We start from the raw sequence: 26,394 nt of genomic DNA on the forward strand, positions 1-26,394 counted from the left end.
TTTTTAGCAGAAGTAAAATTAGGCTTGAAGAAATGGTAGCGTGGATATATGGTTGATAAGGGATATTGGGCAAAAATAAAAGAGAATAGCTTCATACAGAAGAGCAAAGTACTCTTTTATCAATAGCTTGATCTTGGCTGCACTACACAGAATGTATTTTAAAGTATGATACAGAACTCAGAAATATCAGACACACTGAGTCTGACAGAAATATAGCAGACTTCAAACAGTCTGGTGGAGCAAATAGTACTGTAGCCAATGCAATTTAGCAGAGGCAGCTGTAAAGTGATACATATAGAATTAAGCAAGGCAATCCAAATAGCCCTGTATTATATGGAGTGCAAGAGAGATGTTTGTCTATATTTACGTACACAAATATCTGAAGGTGGTAAGAGAGGTTGAGCAGGTATAAAAAGGTATATGGTATCATTGTTTTTTACTAATAGAGACACAGAACACAAAAACAGGGAAATTATCTGAATCTTCAACAAACTGACTGGGCTTCATCTAGAAAATTGCAATTAAATCACAGAATCTCAGATGATCACTGCTTGGGAGATGGCATTCAGAAGGAGATTGTGCATACTGAATCTTTACAATCCAGCTAGTCCTAATACTCTGCTATCTTCCCATGCCTCTCCAAGTTCTGAGCACCAAGCTTTAGGAGTGATATTGAAAGCTGAGACAGGGTAGAAAATGCAGTGGCAAAGATCAGTTGAATAATATTCAACAGTGATGCTCAAAATCAGGAATAGTTTAGAAAGAGACACTTCTCCAATATCTAGAAGCTGCAGAATTTATGCAGTTAGCAAAAGAAGCAATGTAATATTTGAACTATGTATATAAGTTCTTGTATTCTGGGATGCATTGCCTGCAAGTGTAATGGAAGAAGATTTAAGACTAACATCCAAAAATAGACTGAAAACCTCAGTCCTGAAGAAGGGTCTTGGCCCGAAACATCAACTGTTTATTCATTTCCATAGATGCTGCCTGACCTGCTGAGTTTCTCCAGCATTTTATGTGTGTTGCTCTGGATTTCCAGCATCTGCAGACTTCCTCATGTTTAGAAATTGAAATTACATTTTTGAAGGAAGATAAGGCTATGGGGAAAATGATGGAAGGTGTCAATGAACTTGCAAGGGGCACTTAGTCACCAATAACCTGTTTCCTAATGTTTTGGTTGATTTCCAGCATGACCTTTCAACTACAAACACAAGAGATTCTGCAGATGCTGAAAATCCAGAGCAACTCACACAGAAAGCTGGAGGAGTTCAGCAGGTCAGGCAGCAACTATGAAGAGAAGACATTAAGAGTTGATGTTTCAAGCCGAGACCTTCATCAGGACTTCAAACATTACCACTGCCTTGGTCCAAGTATGGATTTGAGACCCACTGTCAGGGTCACTAGCCAACTCAAATCCAGGAATCACAGAGACTTCAGCAATTAAAATAAGACTAAAAATTTATTACAGAAATTAACAAGAAAAAACTACCAAGGGCACAAGGAAACTATACAGAATCGTGAAGAACTGAAATCACCCCTGATACATAGAAAAACTCAGTTTAAGTTTCACTGGACAGGGAACCAGAACAACCCAATAGAGAGAGGGTGGCATGCCCACCCGAAATATACCCTGGCGTACGTAGGAATTCCAGTCATTGAAAATAACATGCTAAGTAAGCTATCCTAAATTAAAGAAAAGTGATAAATACAAAGAGCTTAACAATCCCTATGATTCCAAATGAGACACCTGGAAAACAAAGTGAAAAACCACATCTAGTGCAAAGACAAGCAAATAGACATAAAAAAGTAAACAATCCAAGGACAAAGCATACACACTAGGTGACACAGAGAAAAAAACAGTCCATGTACTAACTGACAAAAAAAAATCTTTTTAAAAAATGACCCCTGGTTGTGACACCCACAGGTGAGATGAGAGTGGCTGCTATTGACATCAGGGCAGCATTTGGCTAAGTGCAGTATCAAGGGGTCCTGGTAAAACTGAAATCAATGGGATTCGAGAGGGAAGTGTTCAATTGGTTGGAATCACACAAAAAAAGGTTATTGTGATTGTTGGAAGCCCATTATCCCTGCCCTAGAGCATGACTGCAGGATCTTCTCAGGGCAGTGACCTCAGCCCAACTGTCTCCGTCTGCTTCATCAGTAACCGTTATTCTATGACAGGGCTAGAAGGGGGGAAGTTCACCAATGCTGCCACTCCTGTTCAATTCTATTTCAAATTCTTCAGCAAACGAAGCTGCCCTCTGTGCCTATGTGCATCAAGACTAGGACAACACTCAAGCATGGATGGTTAAGCCTCAAGTAACTTGAAGAGGAATGTGAATAGGAAAGGTTTAGCAAGATGTGGGCCAAACGTGGGCAAATGGGACTAGATATTTGTGTACTGTAAGACTTTAAGACTCTATATAACATTCACACCAAATAATCAGCCAGACAATGACCATCTCCAACAAAAGAAGGTTTGAAAATCTACTCTTGATTTTCAGTAGCATTACCATTGCTGAGCTTCCCAACGTAACATCTGGGGGTCACCACTGACTAGAAACTCTGCTGGAAAGCTACCTAAGTGCTGTGGCTGGAGAAGTGGGTCGGAGTCTGGACATCCCGTGTGAGTGACCCACCTCCCGGACAGTCCAACACCCACAAGGCACACAGAAGTGTGGTGGAATTTCCTCCACTTACTCCACCGAGTACAGCTTCAAGGAAGCGGGCACCACCACCGGGTCTAAATCCTGTAACCACAATCCCCGCCCCCCTTCCCAACAGCTGTCTGGGAATACCTTTACCAGAAGTGCTGTCAACGCTGAAGAAGGTAGCTCAGTTCCCCTCCTTCTCAGAGATGGGCAATAAATACTGGTCTTGTCAACCCTGAAAAAAAACAAAGAGCCGGAGTGTGGTGCAAACCGGAGAGCACTGTCCCAGCGCTGAGAAAGGTTGAACGGTCTCTTTCTGTGCTGCTTCTGCCTGACTTCACAAAATCACAACATGAACTAGAGTAAGTCACAAAAACTCGGGCGCACTGTCACGTCCACTTGTAGCGAGAAAGCCACAACTTCGCCGTGAGTTTTCTCGTGACAAAGCGTGCTACTAAGTACGTGTAATCCACCCGGGCGCGTTGGTCATTTAGTAGCAGAAAAACCAACCCAGCGCAAAAGCATGGTTACAGTTCGGGGATTCATGGCTTTGACAATCTGGATAACACGAAGTGTCGAAACACACCGCGTGCTGGACAAACAACAGGTCAGGTTGCACCTGTAGAGAGAAATGAAGAGACGATGTGTCGGGCCGATACCTTTCAACAGGAACCCTTGAGGGTTCATTTCTCTCCAGAGATGCAGCCGAACCTGCCAAATTCCTCCAGCATTTTGTGTGTTTCTCGAGGTTTCCCGTATCCTCAGAATTGCTTGTGTCTAAGAGTCGACCACTTTTCTTTTGCAGGGGATTTCAAGGGAAACACATCTCAATTTAAATCCTCATTTTAAATTAAGAACTTTTATCTATCTATTTATGTAAGCTGCTCTAAGGCGTAAATGTGCCATATCAGGGAAAGGTTCAAAAGTCAATTACTTGAAATATTAGTTCCATTCCTCTCTCCATAGGTGTTGCCTGCCCTGCTGTGCACAGTAGATGTTTTTTATTTGTTTTTACCTCAGATGTCTGGCATCTGCAGGACTTTCGGGCTGTAATTGCAGTCCCTTTATCAGAATACCGGCCCCAGGTTGATGGATGGAGTTTGCTTTTGGGCTCTTGTGGAAATTCAGATTGTTAAAGAATCGCGGCCGGTAGCGATGCGAGCACAGCCATGTCACGGATAACCGGCAAAAATGCAGGAAACCATGAGTGCGTTCGCGGACAGTGAATAGGAGTTGGCTTTGGAGGTAGGTTGTCAGCTCAGGTGGAGAAACGGCTGCGTGAGTTGACAAGCTGTGAAAGCGGCAAGGTTACCATGCCTGACTGAATTGATTCCAGTTACATGTGGCGTAAGAGGCAGGGCCCCCTTCAAAACGCAATTCACTGATGGATGCTTCGCTCGGGCTCTATTTTAATCATTTAATTAAGAGGGAGTGAATGAGCGCCGAACTCCCTCTCCCACCCCCACCCCTCCTCCTCCGGTTGTTACCGCCGCGTCTCTGCACACACTCAAGGCAACGGCGATGGTAGAAGTGTGGCAGGGAACGAGCTGATCACAGGGCATGGAGTGGGTCGCCGACTAATAAAACTGAAGAGTCGGCGCCCTGCTGTACTCTCACACCGTGGGAATGGTGAGCTTGGGTTGAACCGCAGCGGTTCCAGGGCTGTCGCTGCGCTCGGTGCCAGAGACTCTTCGCCGTGCCAGAATCTGTTCTAAACTCTCGGGGGTCGGATGTCGTTGCAACAACATCGATTCAAACCCGATCGCTGCTTCTGCTCCAAGTTATCTGACAAAGACAGCCTACAGCCAACAGCTCCTGATACCAGTGCATGTGCATGAAGGGCTGATCTTTCACGTCTCCCCAGGCTGGGAGCTACACAGAAGCAACCAGCAGGCTGCAGGAAAACGCTTTTCCTTCCTAGGGCACCTGCTGTGGAGCATCGCTGGGCTCTGGCCCATGAGAGATGAATACCTACGGATCTCCCTACATGTACATGGCTGGCCCCGTGTCCCAGCCCCGGCCCCCTCTGCAGAGGACCCCTAAGTGCGCCCGCTGCCGGAACCACGGCGTCCTATCCTGGCTGAAGGGACACAAGCGCTACTGCCGCTTCAAGGACTGTACCTGCGAGAAATGCATCTTGATCATCGAGAGGCAGCGGGTGATGGCGGCGCAGGTGGCTCTCCGGCGACAGCAGGCCAACGAATGCATCGGCAGCCTCATTCCGGACAGCATCCGAGCCGTGCAGGGCATGGCTGGGGCTCCTGGGGCTGCCGAGCCCCGGCACACTCAAGCCAAGAGCACCGAGAGCGCGCTGCGCTGGGATCCCGAGCAACCCCACAGCCTCCCGGAGCCCAGGGCCGGTAAGCGGGCTGACTCCGATTGAAATCAACGCCACTTTAAAATCCATTTAAAATATTATTTCTTTTACTTTTGTCAACTTTTGACATCGACTCAATTCAGCCGCAGAACGAACCGTAATATTAGAATGACTTGCCGAGGTGATTACGGACGCCCCTTGGGGTGTTGTGGGCTTGGATGTGTGACTAGTAACGGGCTTAACTTTAGCAACTCGCACAGAGACCATACCAGGAGTGGGAGAGAGTTTACTGGTCCCGTAATAAAATATGGTTTAATTAGCTCTTCTGATGGGTGGACTTGCTTATACGAATTAAGGCAAACCTTAAAATGACGAGAGACGTCGCTCTCTCCTAGCTACATAGCGACAGTACGTTTTTAAATAGGGAACACACAGTAGATAGAAAGTTGGGCTGGAAACAAAACTTTCCTCTCGTTGCTTTGCGATTTCTATTTTATGGCGTGACTCTGAAACCTGAAGTAGGAATTCTGCACGTATAAAGAAATTTACCTATTTACCTAATATTACAAAATGATTTGTCATGGTCAAAACTTATATATTCTGCACTAATTTATGATAGACGTTGCCGTAATCTGGAAGAGCTAAATTTTAATGTTCAGCATTACCCTTATATGATTACAAACCCGAAATGCAGTAATCGTTCGTTAGTTTATGTACAAAGTAACATCAGGGCTTTAGTCCAAGGTTTTTACTCATATACACCTGAATGAAATCTCCGAGACATGAAAGGAAACTGCTGAACATCGAACATTCTTGTTAAAAATCCACCGGCTTCTTCACATTGTCAGCCCGTTTGTTTCCTTTTTACAGTTAGTAGAAGAAAGACTACTTGGAACGCTGTTATTTCAGCACGAATATTTCCAGCATCCATAAGATGAAATGCTGGAAATACTTGGCAGGTCAGACAGCATCTGTGCACGTTGACACAAAACTACTGCTTTGGTCGTTGGGTGGGGGTGGGGGGGGGTGACTAAAACATTAACTATTTCTCTTTCCATGGATACAGTTGTTCTTAATCCCGCACCTAATGAGTTCCAACAGCAGATTGCCTGTAGCTGTAGTCCTCTTATTCCCATATACACTGTTCACAAGATACCGTCAGGCAAATTTGGGTACTTGGACATTATTATTATTATTTTAGAAAATAAAATTTCTTATATTTTTACACTGTTATAACTACTGAAATAACATTGATACTTCTGTTGGGGAATAAGCTGCCCGTTTCCTATAAAACTGTTTTGTACATTTCATCCGTGTGTTATTCCGATTAAATATTCTTCTAAAGATGATTCAATCTACAGAATCAATCTTTGCCAACAATATCCCGTTAATTCTGGTGTTGTGTGAACCCCTGCCCCGTATAATTTCACTAGGATTGTTGTGCCCCGGTCTCCAGGAATACGCAATATCGGCGAAAATTTCGACAGTAACATCATTTATCTCAGTGTGCGTTGGTGAATCATTTGTACAAATTTGCCCATCAAGGAAAATATCTTATACACGCTAAAAAAAAGGACAAAATCCCACCAAAGTGTTTCGTTAAAAGCATTAATTACAGATTCGATGTAAATGAAATATGTTTAGATCATAAGACATATGAGCAGAATTAGATTCTGATAGTTCGATAACAGTGATTATTTCGTAAAGGTGAACGACTTTATCAATATTCCAACCGATTTTTAGCGGCGAGTTTTGGCTGAAGATTAAGTACATTTCTGATCGTAATCGTCCTACCAATGGGTAAACTTTACATAGCCCAAAGAATCGTGGCACTTTCACCAGAATCCGTTCTTTTACAAAAGGGATACAAAAATCTGTGCAACGGCCTATATAATTAGTTTTTTTAAAAATTGATTTACGGCCTTTAAAAACGCCCCTTCAGTATAGGCCACTTATTTGCATTTCATTTTACCTTTAACAGTTGAATAATTTAACGATTTACGAAGATGATTATTTTCTTAAATGGAATATATGTGTAGAAAAATGTCCAAGACTCGGGTGACCTGCTGTTTCCCAGCGGAAAGACCTGCGTACGCTGTAAACACCAAGAATGGCCAGGGTCCCAGCTGAATCATGTGTCTCGCGTTCAGTGCAAGTTGTACTCGGTTTCCATGACCGCATTCCTTTAGAGGACATCGGATTTTAAACGCGCGTTCGGGTCAGGTCCAACTATTCCAGTCATCTAGCCCGAAACTATAACTAAAAAAAGAGCTTCTAGTAGCATTTGAAATCCGTCTATGGTTACATCGCCGATGTTTGAATGTCAGAGCAGGTCGTGGAGTGACGTAAGCATGAGATGAGACTACACGGAACCGCTTAGAGCTGATGCGGACTGTGAGCTAGTAATTTCTTTAAAAACAGCACTCAGCGTGAAGTACGCAGAAACTGCGGTACCAGTTGCTACACATGTTAACTGTGTATGATTATGACGTTAGTACGAAGATTAACCTCTCCGCAAAACTTACAGAACTATGGTTGGATTTTGGGACCTTTTTTTTCTCCACATGTTATCCATTCACTCAGAAATTAACTCCAACCGGGGCGGGGGAGGTTGTATGGGAACTGCTCAGTGTTCAGATTGTTGCATCTGTACTAAATTATACTTAACGATAATGTCCAAGCGTCATGGTTAAAAACGAAGAGGTTTGTTTATGAGTTTCAAATTAAGATTAAACAATTAGAACAATTCCAATTAACATTTTGTTTTGCCTCTGTTGTCTGGCAATACTGTTGTGAAACATTATTCAGCGATCGACAGGGAAAAGTGAATCTATGTGGAAATATCATCAAAGATACTTTGCGTCGGGTCCCATTCTGGAGCACTAAGCTCAAAATTTAGGCCAGGATTTCGGAACAGTACACAGACAGTAATACATTACTGGGCGTTTGTTATTAAAAAGCAACCCCATTTCTGGTGAAGGTTAGAAGACGTGGGGTTTCTATCAGGTAAAAAAGAAAATGCCGGGAAATCTCAACAGATCAGGCAGCCCTTTTTTTTCGCTTTTATTTCAGACTTCCAGCAGCTGTTGTTTTTGTTTTTGTTCTCCCAGGTGTCCAGGTAAATATTTATATTACACTTAGACGGATTTTGGGGTCACTATCGCATTGCTGTTTATAAGATTTTATGTGGAGACCGACTACCGCAATCCCTACATTTCAACAGTTACTACACATTGAAAGTCTTTAATTTGCTATAAAATTCTTCTATCTATAAGGTATTTATTTTAAATGGCGCTAGCGTTTGGGCCTGCTCCCACAATGCCTTCAACATCTAGCAATATGTACCATTCAATACCTTAATGAAAAGACTAAAGATAACATATTGTAGTAATGAATTATAATCCTTTTCTCCGATCAATGAATGATAATTCACAGGGAAAGCTTACATTAAAAAGAACAGAATATTGCATGACTCTATCGGTTTATTTGGATATGAGACAAGCTTCTTGCTTCCAGCAAGTCTGCTGCTTGTTGATTTCACGTTTGTCCGCAAGTGCTAGTCTTTTCACCGTTCAGTTCCGATGTTGATTGTTCAGGAACTTCTCAGGTAAATGTTACAATCTATTCACCATGCGAAGATTGACAATCAAACCCGAAACTTTCCTAGACGAATCAAAGGTTAGATTCTTAGATTCTTGCATTCAACTTTATCGTAAATTATTATGTAATCGAACATATTCACCCAGATATTTTATTAGTAATTTTCAATTACCCAAGAAAAACAAAGATACTTCTAAAATTAGAATAGAACTTTTTATGAGTTGTTTATTTACCGGTTTAATCTGCATATAGAGGGAGTTTGCTTTTCGACTGGTGAGACCGTATCCGATTGGAATAATTTCATTAAATTATTGTTTTTGCAATAGTTTGATTATGTTCTTAAATATTTAAGATATAACTTCATTTAATGAATTTACCTCTGCTCTTTGAATCTACGTAGACCCAAAGCTGGACTGGACTGATGATTTGAACACTAAACCACCAAATAGTAAATAGTCGACGCCAATACTGCAGAAGTTCATAGATAATATTCATTTCCACTGCCGTGTGCAGCAAGTGATCGTTGCTTCTGTTACGAACAGGGGTGGACATAATATATTTATAAACATTTCAATTTCCGATCATTTAAAATAAATAGCCATTCTGCGGCAAATTGGGATTGAATAAAATGTGAGTGGAGACGTTTATTTGTAGTCTGTTGGCTGATGAATAAGGATGTTTTGTTTAGCCAACCTGAAATAAAATAAACACCATTCAGTCAGGTGTTTCGTATTTTAGAAATATTAGCCAGGTGAGGCTACGGGGTTATAGCAGCGCGGTTTTTTCCTCTCTCTCCAGCAGCACGAGATAGCGATCGGACACTTGCAGAATCTTTAGTCAATGCCTCATATTTGTATGTCTCAGCTATAATTAAATCGATGGAACTTCGGAACCGAGAGGCTTTGCTTTAAATTCCATTAATGTTCGTTGTTCAGGACCATATGCTTTTTTTTCTACGAAAATACATTTAAATTCTATCAGATTAAAGATTTTACAATTCACGCATTTTATAGTTTATGTTAATCTGGACACAGCTGAGAGAATATATATTAAAATCATAATATTTATATTAACGTTATCAAGATTAAACATTATCCCCCAAATTTGTGTTCTCAAGACAATTGCAAAAGAAGATACACGTAAATGGCGATTCTTTGTCAAATTTTGTCCCAAGTATCCGGGAGGGAGAGAGATTTATAATAACACAATTTAAGTTGTGAAAGTCTCTTCGAATCTACGTTGGAATGTTGCAACGGGATTATAATTTATAAGTAATTTGATTTATAGGCGCACAAACAGTTGTGAAAATTTATTATGGTTTTGGGACGTCTGTGGAGGTGAGGGATTTATTGATTGTTCCAAAAAGCACTTAATTTAAAAATGAAACACTGGCCCGATTACAACGGGCAGACTTCAGCACCTTAGCTGGAGAACAAATGAAACGTATGGCTCTGTATTGGATTTGAGCGGATGATTAATAATCGCTCTATATTGCAAAACTCTTAACAAATTACCGCAATCAAATAGGACCAGATTCAATCGAAATAGGATAACAATGACTTCTTCAAAGAAGGTCAAACAAACCTGAAAATGTTACCAAGCAACAGGCGAGTTGTGTGGAATACAATTATATCTGCATTGATGTAGTGGGATTTGCCAAGTAGTCAGCATTTTCTGAACGGCTTTACAAAGAGAGAGAGAGAGCGAACCCGGACCAACTCCTTATCAATCACAAGGCCTGGAGCTTCCGCACTATTTCATAAATGTTGCTTTCTCTAAAAGTCAAGGATACGGGGAGTGACCCAGCCCACCTTTATCCAGATTTAATAGGCTTGTTTTTTAATGTTTAAAACTGCCCAATTAACTTCACATCCTTACACCTTCATCTCTCGAATATCACAAAACCTCTCTCTAATTTTATCCGACAGTCTCCTCCCAAACCCAAACATCACTCATCTTACCACTATTTTATTGTAAAATTTAACCTGGCAGTGTGTTTCTGGTATCAAAGCGCGATCGCCAAGTAAATCCCAGTCGGGGAATTTTCGGCACGATTTTTTAAAAAATATATTTTTTTCAAACAATCTTTGGGTATTGGAAGTTTTACCGATTGCTATATTAATTTAGTTTAAAACATCCAGGCATCGCTCATATTTAACACATTTATTATACTGAACACAATTAGTTTCTCACTTGTTCACTTGTCAAACAGAACTGAGGGAAGGGCAAAGTGAACCAAACGCGACAAATCCCGCGTTTACTGGTGCAATTTCAGACATCCCATAGTGGCTCATTTAATTTGTGGTTCGGCTGTAGATCGTAAGTTTATCTCGAAATGGTTAAGGGTCCATTGGTTATTTTGTTCAAAAGCTGTATTCAGTTTCGAAACCGAACAGAGGTTATTATTATTACAGAATTGGAATAAGACGGAATAACTAACATTCCAATCAAACGTGAATTTTTTTTTTAAAAAGAAAAGATTACTTACATAAGTATCAATATATAAACCACTCGTAACGATGAAATCAAGCAATGTAAAACGTGTTAAATATTCTGTGAAAATATAACTCATATTTGTAAACAAATCCAGTTGTATTGCATAGAATTAAAACATGTGAGGGGCTGATCTCATCTTCAGTGGCTTCCAGACAGGCAAACAGATTATTCCTTTAAAAGGGAGAAATGAAGATGAGAAAACATTGCTCTGATTATAACATAAGACATTTTTTTACACCATTTTCATCAGCTTACAGAATGTAGAAATGAGCAAACTGTTTCTACATGAAAGTCTTTTTTATTGGTACAGAAAGGCCCACCATCTGCTTGAAAATAGACTCTTACTAAAAATTCAGCCAATGTCATACTCAAGAATTTCATCTCATAGTTTAAAAGACTTTCAGAGAGCTACCTTGATATCTGGGTTAAACATGTAAATCTGGGTATTATAATTTCTCAGGAGTATCAATTAACTAAAACCAAAGGATTCCTTTTCAGCCAACTAATAAATGACTGGATCATTTGTTATAATCCAAAGTATTGCATTCCCATTTTGACTCACTGATTAAGTTAACTATAGTTTGTCCACATTTTAAACTGATGCTTGGGTATACACCTATCTAAACAAAAGTGCCCCTCATGTTTCTGTCTTTTGCAATGTGACTACTCTAGTTAACAGATTGTTATTCTGTTTTGGGTTATGAGGTGTAATATCAAAAAAACATTAGGACAGAAAACTCTGTCTCTGTGAACCAATATTTATTTATATTGAAAGGACAGTTTATTAAATTCTGGTAATTTAACTAATTGACTGACAAATGCTAACCTGGTAGAATTCCTTGTTTGGATGTTAGTTTCTAATTGTAGATTCTAAGTTTCATAAAATTGGTTAAGAAAATTTCCACATTTATTGCCACTTTTTTTAAACAAGGAAGTGAATTATCAAAATCCCATCACCCAATCACTGTGTTAATGGCCATCATATGTTATTATCAATTTTTTTTATTTATAGCTTTTAGGACAAAGTACAATTTGTGCAGTGTTATCCCAAAATGCACAAAGTCCTTTCTAACATAAATTACATTTAACTTATCCAGTATGAAGTAAATATTTAGATTGCAACATGCCAGTATATTTTCAATGGAGTTTCTCAAAAGTGTAAACTCTGCTGCCAATGATAAAATTATTTTCAGGCTGCATGCAAAAAATAATTTTCAAACTGCCTGCAACCTCCTGCAAAAAGAAGGCTGCAAAGACTTAACTCTCCTAAATCCCTATAAGGCAAGCTTTTTTTTTTCTCACATCCGGTCCCTTTTATTTGCCTTTCAATAAGTTCATTCATTTGAATTCTTCCGCAATAAATCCTCAGTTATTTGTTTACCTTTACATGAGATATTGCTCTACTTTTCTCTTACTTCTACAGGAATCACTTTTAGCTCCAATTCCTCCGAGGATAATCTCTCTCTCTCTCTTTTTCTCTCTCCCCCCCTCCTTCCCCCTCCCCCCTCTCCACCCCCCACTCTCTCTTTCACTCTCTCTCTCTCTCTCTCTCACACACACACACACACACACACACACACACACACACACACGCACACATTTCTTGCCCCCTCCCCTCTCCCTACCTCTTCAAACAGCATGCTTTTCCCTTGTTACTTAGTCTGAACTGTTGGTGAAACCAATGTTGCCATGTTTTGTCACACTTTGAAGGTCAATTGCCATCAAAAATCCATTAAAAAATCATGTGGTTTATTTCATTTCAGGCGGCCTGTATATTGTCAGTTGGTTAAAGGTTGTGCCATTAATGATGGGAAGATCAGGAAAGATGAAATCAGAAATGTGAGATTTAGTGGAAAGGGCACCTCAAGGAAATCTATCAAAATTATAGCTGAGGATTAGTTTACAGTATATTCTATTACACATCTAAAGTAGATTTATGTAGCTTATTAAGATGCTATAGAACTGCACGAGAATGATGTACCAAAAACTCAAGAAACATAGCTAAAATAAAGATTTGCTTATTTGCCACATACACATCAAAACATGGAAACAGACAATGAAATGCATCATTTGTGTCAACAACCAACACGGACCGAAGATGTGCTGGAGCAGCCCGCAAAGGTCACCCTGTTTCCAATCTCTTGTCCTCAGAAGTCTGGGTCCAGTGGTATGAGCAATCATCACAAACTCAGTTGCAGTGGATAACCATGACTTCTTCTGTCCCTTATCATTCCCTTCGCTCTCCATGTAGTATTGCAGAACGGCCTTCTTAGCCTTTGGATCTCACTGTTGATCTCATCTGCCCAGTCCTCTGGAGCTGACTTCACATTCTAGGACAGACATGTCTCTTTTTCACTGGGATATGAGGCCAGCTGGCTACCCTCACCCAGTTTCACCCACCTGTTAAAGCGGTGTACAAGGATGTAAAAGTTGCCACATGCAAACAACTATTTGGAGCCTAGGGTGAGAGCTGAATTTCCTGAGGGGACCAAAGGTTGGTGAGCTGCCCCAGAACAGGCATGGCAAGCCCCTTCAGTAGAGCTGGACACCCGATACACAGCAGTGTACACTGGATGAATTCCTCTGTCAATAACTATTAGGAACTAAAGCACAGTTTTATAGTACTGTAGTAGCATTGACAGTGTTCTAATTTGTTTTGTATTTCATTCAAAGACATAATCTGTCACTCATTTAAACAGTAGTTAGACTTTTTTATAACTTTCTATGAAACTTCAAATAAATGGAGCAGCTGCTTCAATGAGCATTGCTTTAGGAAGGCAGCATCCATCATTAAGGACCCCCACCACCCAGGACGTGCCCTTCTCTCATTGTTACCATTGGGAAGTGCAGAAGCCTGAAGGCACACTCTTGGTGATTCAGGAACAGCTTCTGATTTCTGAATGGTCATTGAACCCACGAACACGACCTCACGACTTCTGTATTTCTGATTTTTTGCACTACTTATTTTAACTTAACTATTTAATAGCCGTGTGAGTGGGCCCGTGGCCAAGTGGTTAAGGCATTGGACTAGCCACCTGAAGGTCGTGAGTTCGAGCCCCAGCCGAGGCAGCATGTTGTGTCCTTGAGCAAGGCACTTAATCACACATTGCTCTGTGACGACACTGGTGCCAAGCTGTATGGGTCCTAATGCCCTTCCCTTGGACAACATCGGTGTCGTGGAGAGGGGAGACTTGCAGCATGGGCAACTGCCGGTTTTCCATACAACCTTGCCCAGACCTGCACCCCGGAGAGTGAAGACTTTCCAGGTGCAGATCCATGGTCTCGCAAGACTAATGGATGTCTTTATGTACTTAATGTAACTCAATTTTTTCTCATTTTTTTATCATATATTTCATTGTACTACTCAAGTAATGTCAACAAATTTCACCACACATGCCAGTGATATTAAACCTGATTCTGATTCTTTATCTCTTGGCTCTCTCCCCTATTTCGTTTACATGCTGCTCCATCAGTTATTCACTGAGACCAGCATTCACACGTGTGTTATCTCTGTTATTTACAAATGTTACATACGTTTCTACTTTACAACAGCACATCTGCGAATAAGCCTTGGTTGAGTCACAATTTTATCGTAGTTAATATCAAGAAGTCTTCACTCCCACTGCAAACTCCATGTTTATTAATTCCATCTCACTCCCTAGTCATTGCCTCAGACTTAACTCAGTCACTTTGTAACACCCTATTGCCTCTTATTTTAATCCCTATGTTTTGTCAATCACTAAGACAGCTTGCTGACCACCTAACCAATGACTTTTTCACCCATTAGCTTTTGTTCTTATGATAAGATGAAATCCATGCTACTGGTTAACTTTCCAGGTTACACTCTCAAGCTTTGCCTGACTTAACTCTGTAAATACCACAACAAAGCTAATAATCACAATCACTATTTTCTATTTTAGTAGCATTGAGCTGAAAATAATTATGGCTCACATGAGATTTTATTATAGGTAATTAAATATTTTCCTATTAAGTAATCATACTTCATCATGGAATTGTGTTTGAGAGATAATTGTATGTTTGTTTTTTTATATGATGCATTGGATCCAGAGCAACAATTATATCATTCTCCTTTTCACTGGAAATGACATTAAACATTCTTGAATCTTGATTTTTGAATCTGGATATGGTCAATCTTTAAAATTTTGAGTTCAAGTCAAGTCAAGTCGCCTTTTATTGTCATTTCGACCATAAGCTGCTGCTACATTACACAGTAAAAACAAAACAACATTCATCCAGGACCATGGTGCTACATGAAACAACACAAAACTACACTAGACTAAGTGAGACAACACAAGGCTACACTAGACTATGTAAGACAACACAAAAACTACACTAGACTACAGACCTACACAGGACTACATAAAGTGCACAAAACAGTGCAGGGCAAGTACAATAAATAATAAACAAGACAATAGGCTCAGTAGGGGACAAATTACAATATAATAATAAATGATGTAGATGTCCATCTAGACGCTGAGTATTAAGGAGTCTGATGGCTTGGGGGAAGAAACTGTTGCACAGTCTGGTCGTGAGAGCCCGAATGTTTCGGTACCCTTTGCCAGATGGCAGGAGGGAGAAGAGTTTGTATGAGGGATGCATGGGGTTCTTCACAATGCTGTTGGCTTTACGGGTGCAGTGTGTGGTGTAAATTTCTGTAATGGCAGGAAGAGAGACCTCGATGATCTTCTCAGCTGACCTCATTATCTGCTGCAGGGTCTTGCGATCCGAGACGGTGCAATTTCTGAACCAGGCAGTGATGCAGCTGCTCAGGATGCTCTCAATACAACCTCTGTAGAATGTGGTCAGGACGGGGTTTGGGAGGTGGACTTTTCTCAGCCTTCGCAAAAAGTAGAGATGCTGCTGGGCTTACTTGGCTATGGAGCTGGCGTTGAGGGACCAGGTGAGATTCTCCGCCAGGTGAACACCAAGAAATTTGGTGCTCTTAGCAATCTCAACGGAGGAGCCGTCAATGTTCAGCGGAGAGTGGTCGCTCTGTGCTCTCCTGAAGTCAACAACAGCAGAGAAAGTAGCACTGGAAAAGCAGTACTTTATCTTAGACTGTATGCTCCAGTCACAGCAGAGCAGCAGTTAGTGTTATGTTTACAGCGCCAACAACCCAGGTTCGATTCCCACTACAGTCTGTAGGTAGTTGTATCCCTGTGACTGCATGGATGATCCCATTTTTCAAAGATGTACAGGTTCGGCTTAGTAAGTTGGGGATTTGCTACACTTAGTGGCAACAATATTAGGTACCTCCTGTACAAAGTTCAAAGTAAATTTATTATCAGAGTACAAATATGTCATGAAATACATCCCTGAGATTCATTTTCTTGCGGGTATTCACAGCAAATACAAAGAAACACAATAGAATCAATGAACGACAGCAATACAGACAAATGACCAAGGTGTAAAAGACAGCAAACTGTGCAAATACAAAAAGAAACAAAATTAAAAAACAATAAAATAAATAAGCAATAAATATAGAGAACATGAGATGAAGAGTCCTTGAATAAAGTGGCAACTGAGTGTATGTTTGTGATCTTCTACTGCTGTAGCCCATCCACTTCAAAGTTTGACGTGTTCTGAGATATTCTTCTGCACATCACAACTGTAACGCATGGTAATCTGAGTTACTGTTGCCTTCCTGTCAGCTTGAACCATTCTGGCCATTCTCTTCTGATCTCTCTCATTAACAAGGCACTTTCACGCACAGAACTGTCGCTCACTGGATGTTTTGTGTTCTTTATACCATTCTCTGTAAACTCTAAAGACTATTGTGTGTGAAAATCTGAAAAGATCTGTAGTTTCTGAGATACTCAAACTGGCATGAGCAATCATTCCACAGTCAAAATCATTTAGATCACATTTCTTCCCCATTCTGATGTTTGGTCTGAACAACTGGACCTCTTGACCATGTCTGTATGCTTTTACGCGTTGAGTTGCTGCCACATCATCTGCTGATTAAATATTTGTATTAATGAGCAGGTGTACAGGTGTATCTAATAAAGTGTCCTCTCGGTGTATGTTGATACCTGTGGACAGCCCCCAGCACATCCCTACACAATGCAATGCAATGAATTTAAAAAATGGTTGATTTTTTTGATTGACCATAAATGGACAAAATTTGCGCAGGCACCTAGTGCAGATATTGGACTGCCTTCATACAATGCTTTTGATGATTGCATCCTCCAGCTCTTCATTTTTATTGTAAACATTCAAGATAATTGTTGATACCTTGAAAGTCTTAATAGATCTTAACTTGTTGAAGTAGTGAAATCATTTCATTTTCACTCCCGGCCGTCTCTGGCATCTCCAAGTCTGAATGCTTGAAACTGTAGTGAACAAGACAATTCAAAATGGTCTTACTGCTTATTTTTCAGCAACCATCAATGACAAAAGTCACCGCTTTTTGAACGCAAATACACACAACTGATGCTGTTTAAAAATTGTTCGCTGTAAGCATGGTGTAGTGTCAAACAGCCACACAAATTCACAGAAACTGTTTGGCAACAGCCTCCTGTCCCAATTGAGTGGCATAGTGCCCCAAATAAATAAGGGCTGTTTTCTTAATGATTTTTTGTTCTTTAAGCGTTATCCTAAATAAACGGCTGCCCCAATTAACTGAAGGACCAATTAACCAGAATCCACTGTAATTGTACTAGAGACTGCGACTCATGCTTGCAGATATGTTTGTTTAAATGAGGAAGTGCATTAAATTATTGAAAATAATTATTAAATTAGTGAAACCTGGGGGGCTATACAATTGGAAAGCAGGGTATTTGGAGGCCTCACTCTTGTTTCATGCTGTTTAGAGAAAGGGAACCTTGTGAAGACAAGTTAATAGGTGCAATTTTACCTCTTTTAATTATGTCATCTGGTTAAGTTTTCTCTTAGGAATGTAAAGTGATAATAGATTTATTTTATTGGAATGTGGTCCTATAAATGGTAGAAAAAAATTACAAAATTGTATCAAATAATGTAGTTCAACAGAGTTACACAAAGGCATAAAACTGAACTATAGTGGATGAAGAAAGCTGACTTGTGACAGGATATTGATAACAAATAATTACTCTATACATTCAAATGCAGGCTTTATAATCATGACATATGCAAGTGATTTTATGAGGAACATAGGAATTTCTGTGTGGGAAAAAGACTAAGTACAGGAATTTCCGTATGGGAAAAAGACTAAGTACAAATAGTAGTAGTAGTCATAAGAAAAATAAATAAACAATAATCATTTTTGTTTCTTTTCTCTTAAAAATTAAATCTATTTTTATATCATTGTTCTTTTGTTCATAGCCAAAAGTGTTAGCGAATGCACTGGTGCACTGTATTGCATCTACAGAAGTCTTCAATACCAGCTTATTTTAAACCTTTATAATAAGTAGTTTTTACAGTAATTATAGTAAAGCTATAGAAATATCAAAAATACAGTTTGTATATTGACTGTTTAAAGTACATTACAAATCAAGCAGATGGCACTGCCTATTAGATACTGTAGGTTATCAAGATGTTAAGATAGATTTTAATAAATGTCCATTATTCAACTGTGAAAAGTAAACACAATGCTCTTTCCAGAGTAGGTTGAAAATTAGAAACTGCTTTAAAATAGTACTTCATAAATGCAAGAGACTCAGCAGATGCTGCAAATCCAGAGCAACACACACAAATTAGGGTGCCACGGTAGTGTAGTGGTTAGCCCAACGCTTTACAGTACAGGTGACCTGGGTTCAATTCCCGCTGCTGCCTGTTCTTCCCGTGACTGTGTGGGTTCCTTCTGGGTACTCCGGTTTCCTCTCACATCTCAAAGACGGACCAGTTGGTAAGTTAACTGATCATTGTAAATTGTCCCGTGATTAGGCTGGGATTAAATTAGGGCCTATTCCACGCTGTATCTCAATAAATAAATAATGCTGGAGGAAATCCGCAGATCAGGCAGCATCAAATGATGATGCTGAGTTCCCGCAGCATGTTGTGTCTGTTGCTCAACATAGTACTTGGGGAGCTTCTGATGGTTGGAAAGCAGCTGGAGCCCCTGATCATTATGGTAAATTTCTGTACTGATTAATGAAATAGTACAGCAATTATTGACTTTTTAAAGGAAAAAGGATGAGTCTTGCAACTTATTGATATGTAGTCATTGCTTTACTATTAATGAAAGTGTAACAGAGACAGATTGAAGCAAATGGAGTACTTTAGAAAACATGTTCAAAAATTATTAATATGAATCTTTTAAAGACAATTGGAAAATAGTATAATTTCTAAATAATATTGTTATTGTACCTGATATATTACATACATCACTATTTTGGAACATAAGATGCATAATGCTTTATCACTACTTTTAATCATGCCGAATCTTCACTCCACCACTCTCTGAAAATCTTTCTACCTCTCCCATCATTTGGACATTTTTTTTCTTTGCTGGTGTACCTGACATTCTGAACAAACTGAAAAATCTAAAGCTTTCGCATCAATGAACTTAAATAACATAGTTTTACTAATGTAATATGTTTATTGTGAAAAAATAAATATTCATGGAGGTGCCAAACTACATATAGTATTTACCATTAATGTCACTGAATATCCAGTGTTCAGTCACAAGTGACAAAAGAAAAAAATATAAGCAGAACAAAGCCAATGCCAACTGGCCCAGCTGCACACTATCCAAATACTGATGTTTACACAAGTCCTGCAAGGATTTCAACATCACGTACTCTAGGAATTATTAAACTTGAAACACGCCAGCACGAGACGTTTGCTGTGAAAGCATCTCCCTGCTCTCAGGTTGCAAAACCTCATTTGCTGCTTCTTTTGGTGGTAAAGATAAGCATTATGTACCTTTTTATTATAGGTGGAGTTTAAAGAATTGAGGGGTGGCAATGCATGTTGTGTGTCGATAGAACTTTTGCATGTTCCATCTTGGGCACATGTGCTGGAAGTTTGCCAACCCTGTATGCTGATTTAATTGGACAATACCACCTGCTGCTTGCTGGCTACTTTTAAGATATTAATCTGGGTGTAATGTCCACCATCCATTTGCTCCCTTGCTGTTTAGGCCACACTGTCAAATCCTCTGCTGCAAAAATATTGTCGTAGGCCTTGAAGACCAAATTGCTGCTTTTTGCCTGCCCTAACAATGTAATTTTCAGCAGGTTTACATTTATTTAGAAAGCTGAAAGTGAAATACATGCGAGGTTTTAGAATGTTTATATTATTTATTTTCTAATTTATCACTGATGTATCTTTCTGTGTGCTCAAGCATTTTCCTGAGTAGGACTGGCCAAGGCAATAGAGAGAAAAAAATAAGAATGTTCTAAAATGCTAAATGAAACAATCGTGAAGGGAATAGTATTGAAAAGGACATTTTAGTTATTTTTTAGATTGTTTATATGATAGGCTAGAAACTGGTGTTGCCTGGAGTTCCTGGTCTTTGCAGCTTATTTTGGTGCTGTATTAAAATGAATAACACTCTCCTTTAATGTTATAAGCAGCCCACAATTCTCAAATATGGATATCCTTATTGTTTTGACTATGGTACTTCCCTCTGTACAGAATGAATCACTAACACAAGAAAATCTGCAGATGCTGGAAATTCAAATCAACACACACAAAATGCTGGAGGAGCTCAGCAGGTCAGACAACATCTATGGAAAAGAGTAAAAAATCGACATTTTGGGCTGAGATTCTTCTTCAGGACGGAGAAGGAAGGGGGGGAAGATGTCTGAATAAGAAGAGGAGGAGAGGTGGGAGAAAGAGGCTAGTTGGAAGCTGATAGGTGAAGCCAGGTGCCGGAGAAAAGAGAATCTGATAGGGGAGGAGAGTGGACCATAGGAGAAAGGGAAGGAGGAGGGGGCCCAGGGGAAAGTAATAGGCAGGTGAGAAGAGGTAAAAGGTCTGAGTGGTGAATAGAGGAGGAGGAGGTGGGAAATTTTGTTCACTAGAAGGAGAAATTGATATTCATGCCATCATTTGGAGGGTACCCAGACGGAATATAAGGTGTTGTTCTTCCACCCTGAGGATTGCCTCATCTTGACATAAGAGGAGGCCATGGATCGATACATCAGAATGGAAGTGGAAATCAGAATCAAAATGTTTGTCACATGGCTTCACCTATCACCTTCCAGCTAGCCTCTTTCCCCTCCCCCAATTTTTAAATTTGGGCATCTCCACCCATCCTTCTTAGTTCTGATGAAGGGTCTCCGCCCAAAACGTTGACTGTTTACTCTTTCCATAGCTGCTGCCTGACCTGCTGAGTTCCTCCAGCATTTTGTGTGTGTGTAAGCTATGAATGTTCTTTTCCTGTGAACTCTAAGATAATGGTATGGTACATGTCAAAAGTAATTCATACTAAGACCATCTCACATTCCAAGGAGATCAGCTCTCAATACTTTGCATTGAAAGATACATTAGGAGGACAGGTCAAAGACTGATTAAGAAAGAAGTAAAAATAAATATCAAAATATTTTACCAGATCGGTGAAACTAAAGGCTTTCCATTTTGACCAGTGAGTACATAAGGTGCACTGTCAAGTGATATGAAATCACAGGCTACACAGGGGCTTCTACACTTTCAGAAGCCAACAAGCATTCTCTGCCTGCCCTCCTCAGAATAATCAACCATTAAATACAGGCAGAAATATTAGGACCATGCAAAGTTAAATTGGATGCTGCAGTTAGTGAAGGAGCTTGGAATATCGATGAATTTTTAAAATATAAAATAAGTTGCATTTATTTGACATCAATAAATAGTCTACAAAATATTGAATTTGATGAAACATGACAGATGTATGTACTTATTACTGACTGTCAAAGCTTATGTGGTTTGACTGAGTGCTGCCATAGGATTTGTTAGAACCACAGAGATATCTGGATTGGAGTTTCATTACTTTCAGAACACTCCTGGATCAGTCATCTCAAACAAAGTGTCAGAGCACGACAGGTCTGTATCAGCCTGGATATTTCTGAGTGGAGCTTGCCACTCACATTCCTTTTAGCTCTGAGCCTATCTTTACCGAATCCACACACAAATGCAGCTTGGCCTGTTGAGTATTACCAACACTTTCTGCCTTCTGAGTTCAAGCTCAAACTTCAAAGTAAATTTGTTATCAAAGTAGGCATATGCAACAATATGATATCTTGTGATTAATTTTCTAACGGGCATCTACAGTTAAAAAACGATAGAATTTTATTAAAATCTGTACAAAACATATTAAGACTGACAAACAGTATTCTGCAAAAAAAGTCAAACTGTGCACATCAAAGTACTACTGAGTGCACGAATTATAAAGAGTCTTTGAAAGTGTGTTTGCAGATTGTAGAATCAGTTCAGAGGAGGTGGATGGAGTTATCCATGCTGGTTTAGGAGCCTGATGTTTATAAGGTAATAACTGTTGTTGAACCTGGTCATCTGGGACCTAAGGCTTCTGTACCTCCTGACTAATGATAGTAGTGAGAAGAGGGCATGGCCTCCAGCATGGAGGCCTTTCATGATGGATGCAGCTTTTCCGTGGCAGTGCTCCATGTAACTGTAATCAACGGTTGGGAGGCCGTTTCTTGTGTTGGACTGGGCTGTGTCCCTTACTTTCTGTAGCATTTTCTGTTCTCGGGCATTGGCATTTTGATGCCAGGCCACGATGCAACCAGTCAGGGTACTCTCCACTGAGCATCTATGGAAGTTTGTCAAAGGTTCTGGTGAAATGTCAAATCTACAGAAACTTCTGAGAAAGTCAACGTGCTGTTGTGTCCTCTTTGCGATGGCACTTATGTGCTAGCTCCAAGACAGATCCCCCTATATATTGACACCAATGATTTTAAAGCTATGGACTCTCTCCACCTCCATTCTCCTGATAAGGACTGGCTCATGGACCTTCAGCTTCTTCTCCTGCAGTCAATAATCAACTCTTTGATTTTGGTGACATTGAATAAGAGGTTGTTGTTGTGGCACCAGAACAACATTTTATATATTTTATATATAAAAGTGAAAGTTGATTTATAAACTTTGTTTAGTTACATTTAATAACTACTAACATTAACAAAGTAATGGCTATTTAAAAGGTCCTTGATTGACTCTCAAATACTCTGGAAAGCTTTGAGGTTATGAAAGGTACAGTTAAGAATTCGTTCCAGTTTGATAACTGAAGCTTGATCACACTGACCTGAGAAAGATATTACATATGTGCATTATAATTAATTTGCTAACTTATTTAACCTTTCAATATCTCTCTGTAAACTTTATGTTCCTTACAGTTTATTTTCCCCCTATCATCTGTAGATCTGTCTACTATACATTTAGCTTCCTTCCTCTAAATCCATGATTTGCATTGTAAACAACGTGGTCCCAGCTTTGATTTCACAGCACCCCAGTAGTTACAGGTCATCAACCTTAAAAATCACTGTTTCCTGCTGGAGGGTCCATCATCTGTATAACCTCCAACTCTCAGCTTGTGAAGTAGCCTTAGAGTTGCAGCTCGCTGAACACCTTTTGAAAGTGCAAATATATTACAACCGCTAATTCAACCTCAATACACTCTGGCTAATTCTTACTCCAATAAATCTAATATTTAGTAAATCTGGTCATTACTATGTTGGCATTTGTCCCATATTTCTTCATGGCATACAATGAAGTTATTCAGCCTACTAAGTATATTCTGGTGTTCAAATTAATCCTATCCCTCTCATTTATTTCCCTTTATTCTGTTCCTCTCATACCTGCCTACTCACCTGCAAGAGAAGTAATTTTCTGAAGTCATTTAACCTTCCAACTGGCATAGTCATAGTCATAGTCATACTTTATTGATCCTGGGGGAAATTGGCTTTCGTTACAGTTGCACCATAAATAATTAAATAATAATAAAACCATAAATAGTTAAATAGTAATATGTAAATTATGCCAGGAAGTAAGTCCAGGACCAGCCTATTAGCTCAGGGTGTCTGATCCTCCAAGGGAGGAGTTGTAAAGTTTGATGGCCACAGGCAGGAATGACTTCCTATGACGCTCTGTGTTGCATCTCGGTGGAATGAGTCTCTGTCTGAAGGTAGGTGCTCAACCAGTACATTATGTAGTGGATGGGAGACATTGTCCAAGATGGCATGCAACTTGGACAGCATCCTCTTTTCAGACACCACCATCAGAGAGTACAGTTCCATCCCCACAACATCACCGGCCTTACGAATGAGTTTGTTAGGAGTTTGTCATGTCCTTAGGAGTGGGATGAAACCAGAATGTCTGGGGGACCCCTGTGGTCAAAGGAAGAAAATGGACCCTCCATACTATCAGGATTGAATCTGGATCACTGGAACTTTGAGGCAGCAGTACTATCTGCCATGCCAATTTGTCAACCTAAAGAGCAAGTCTCTTATAGATATTGTTTCCCATGTTGCAACAGCAAGCGTGCTCCATAAATACTTCCCTGGCTCTAAAATACTAATGAACATGTTCTAAAATTGGCTTTATTTACTCTGACCCAGAGAAGTAATACAACTGTAAAAATAGAAAATAGTAGGTAAGAAAGAAATATTTACTTCCAACTTTGACTAATAAACTGAATCCCTTCAACCATACAACAGGTGAATGGAAATTTAACCCTATTGTTGCTTTGAGTTCAAGCCATCCTTCCCATAGTTATTACATAAATTATTAATACCTATTTGAACATTCCCAGACTAACGTATTTAGAGTTTATAGCATAAAGATATAGTTGAGATTTTTCTGTAAATTGCCAATACCAAAAGGGTAAGGAACCAATACTTTTTTGCTCTATTATACACATTATTAGGGTAAATAAAAGTAACAGTCGTCTAACAGCTCCAATAATACCTTGAAACAATGTGCTGTGTGTCCTTGTACGTTGATTTGAATATTAATGGCTCCTTGGTGAGAGTCTGAGCATAGAAAATGTACAGGCCTTTCCCAGGTTACGTGTGCCTGAAATATGGACACGTTATACATATAAACAAGCTCCCATAAATGTTATTAAATTCAAATGAGAAACAGTTTTGGGGAAAAATAACCTGTTCGCATATAACCTCTCTGCAGTAGTCAGACATCACTGTCTCTTAAGAACACAGATCGGCCACTTAAGAGAGTCCTATTGGAAATTAACAGGGAATCACTTCTATTGATAATTACAACAGAGTTGGCTGTAATGTTTATAATTATGATTTGTTTATCATTGGCCTAATCTTTCTTTTTTATTTTAGATACAAGCGATGAACGATTAGATGACCAGATTAGAGATGAGACTGTGGAAACATACAACGACAAAGTGTCACGCCAGTTAAGTTCACCAGATATGGTCAAAGACAAGAATTGCTACACGTCCGACAGTCCCGAAATGCCAGTAGTCGAAGAAGAACGGTTACCTATTGAGAAGAGCAGCAACAGCTTGGAAACCCTTCCTGAGAGCTCCAAATGTAATCTGGATCAGAGTCAAATACTGATGGAGGGATTATCTGGAGCTGTGTCAGTTCCTTTTTCTTTAAAAGGTAATAGACCTCCTATAGAAGTGCTGAAGAAGATTTTCCCAAATCACAAACCTACAGTCCTTGAGCTCATTTTGAAAGGCTGTGGAGGTGACCTTGTTGGTGCCATTGAAATTCTTCTGTCTAGTCGCCCTGATAGAGCTTCAGAAGCCCCTGACGTATTAAACCTCTCATCTAATGGACAGACATTTTTTGAACATGCTTTTGGGTCCTATCCCATCGCCTCTTCTAAATGGTCTGTTGGGTCAGCCTTCAGGGTCCCAGATTCCTTGAGGTTCTCTAATGATCCTGGCAATGTCATGTCAAGCCCACTGGCCATGCCATTACAGCACCAATTTCCTCAACCTCCTCGTTACCCACTGGTTCTGAGGAACACCTTGAGCAGAAGCCAGGCAAGTCCATTTCTATCAAATGATGTTGCTCTGTGGAACACCATGACACTTCAGCAACAATACCAGCTCAGATCCCAGTACCTTACCCCTTTCCCAAATGCTTCAGCTGGCATTTTTCGCAGGTCCCCAGTCCTTCCGTCTCACCCTACCAATGACCCCAGGCTTTCAATTGCTGATGAAGGCTGCTCGATGGTGACCAAACAATCCATTTATGCAGAGGAGGACTACGATGAGAGATCGGATTCTGCAGATTCTAGAATATTGAACTCATCCTCTTAAATGAGATGTAGCTGATGCTCACCAAACAGAATATAAAAAGGAAAATACTTGAATCTAACATTGAAGACTCGGAGCAGACACTCCATCCACAACTTAATACCCCCAACAGAAATAGCCAAAGGATTATAAAACATAGTTATCCAGTTTAT

General features: G+C 39.8%; 1 protein-coding gene across 3 annotated transcripts; it reads left to right on the forward strand.

Moving 5' to 3' along the window:
• Positions 1-4,617: 4,617 nt before the first annotated feature.
• dmrt3a (doublesex and mab-3 related transcription factor 3a) lies at positions 4,618-26,245 on the forward strand. 3 transcript variants are annotated; one of them, XM_072281105.1, is made up of 3 exons: positions 4,618-5,022; positions 14,303-14,366; positions 25,329-26,245. In XM_072281105.1, the coding sequence occupies exons 1-3, from the start codon at positions 4,618-4,620 to the stop codon at positions 26,243-26,245; spliced, it is 1,386 nt and encodes a 461-aa protein (XP_072137206.1). The 3 variants fall into 3 exon arrangements, with proteins under 3 accessions (XP_072137206.1, XP_072137208.1, XP_072137209.1); XM_072281107.1 differs by having other exon boundaries at positions 14,303-14,333; positions 25,314-26,245; XM_072281108.1 differs by lacking the exon at positions 14,303-14,366 and having other exon boundaries at positions 4,618-5,014; positions 25,293-26,245.
• Positions 26,246-26,394: the final 149 nt, after the last annotated feature.

The sequence above is a fragment of the Mobula birostris genome, chromosome 17, assembly GCF_030028105.1.
Source record: "Mobula birostris isolate sMobBir1 chromosome 17, sMobBir1.hap1, whole genome shotgun sequence".
NCBI classification, from domain to species: domain Eukaryota; kingdom Metazoa; phylum Chordata; class Chondrichthyes; order Myliobatiformes; family Myliobatidae; genus Mobula; species Mobula birostris.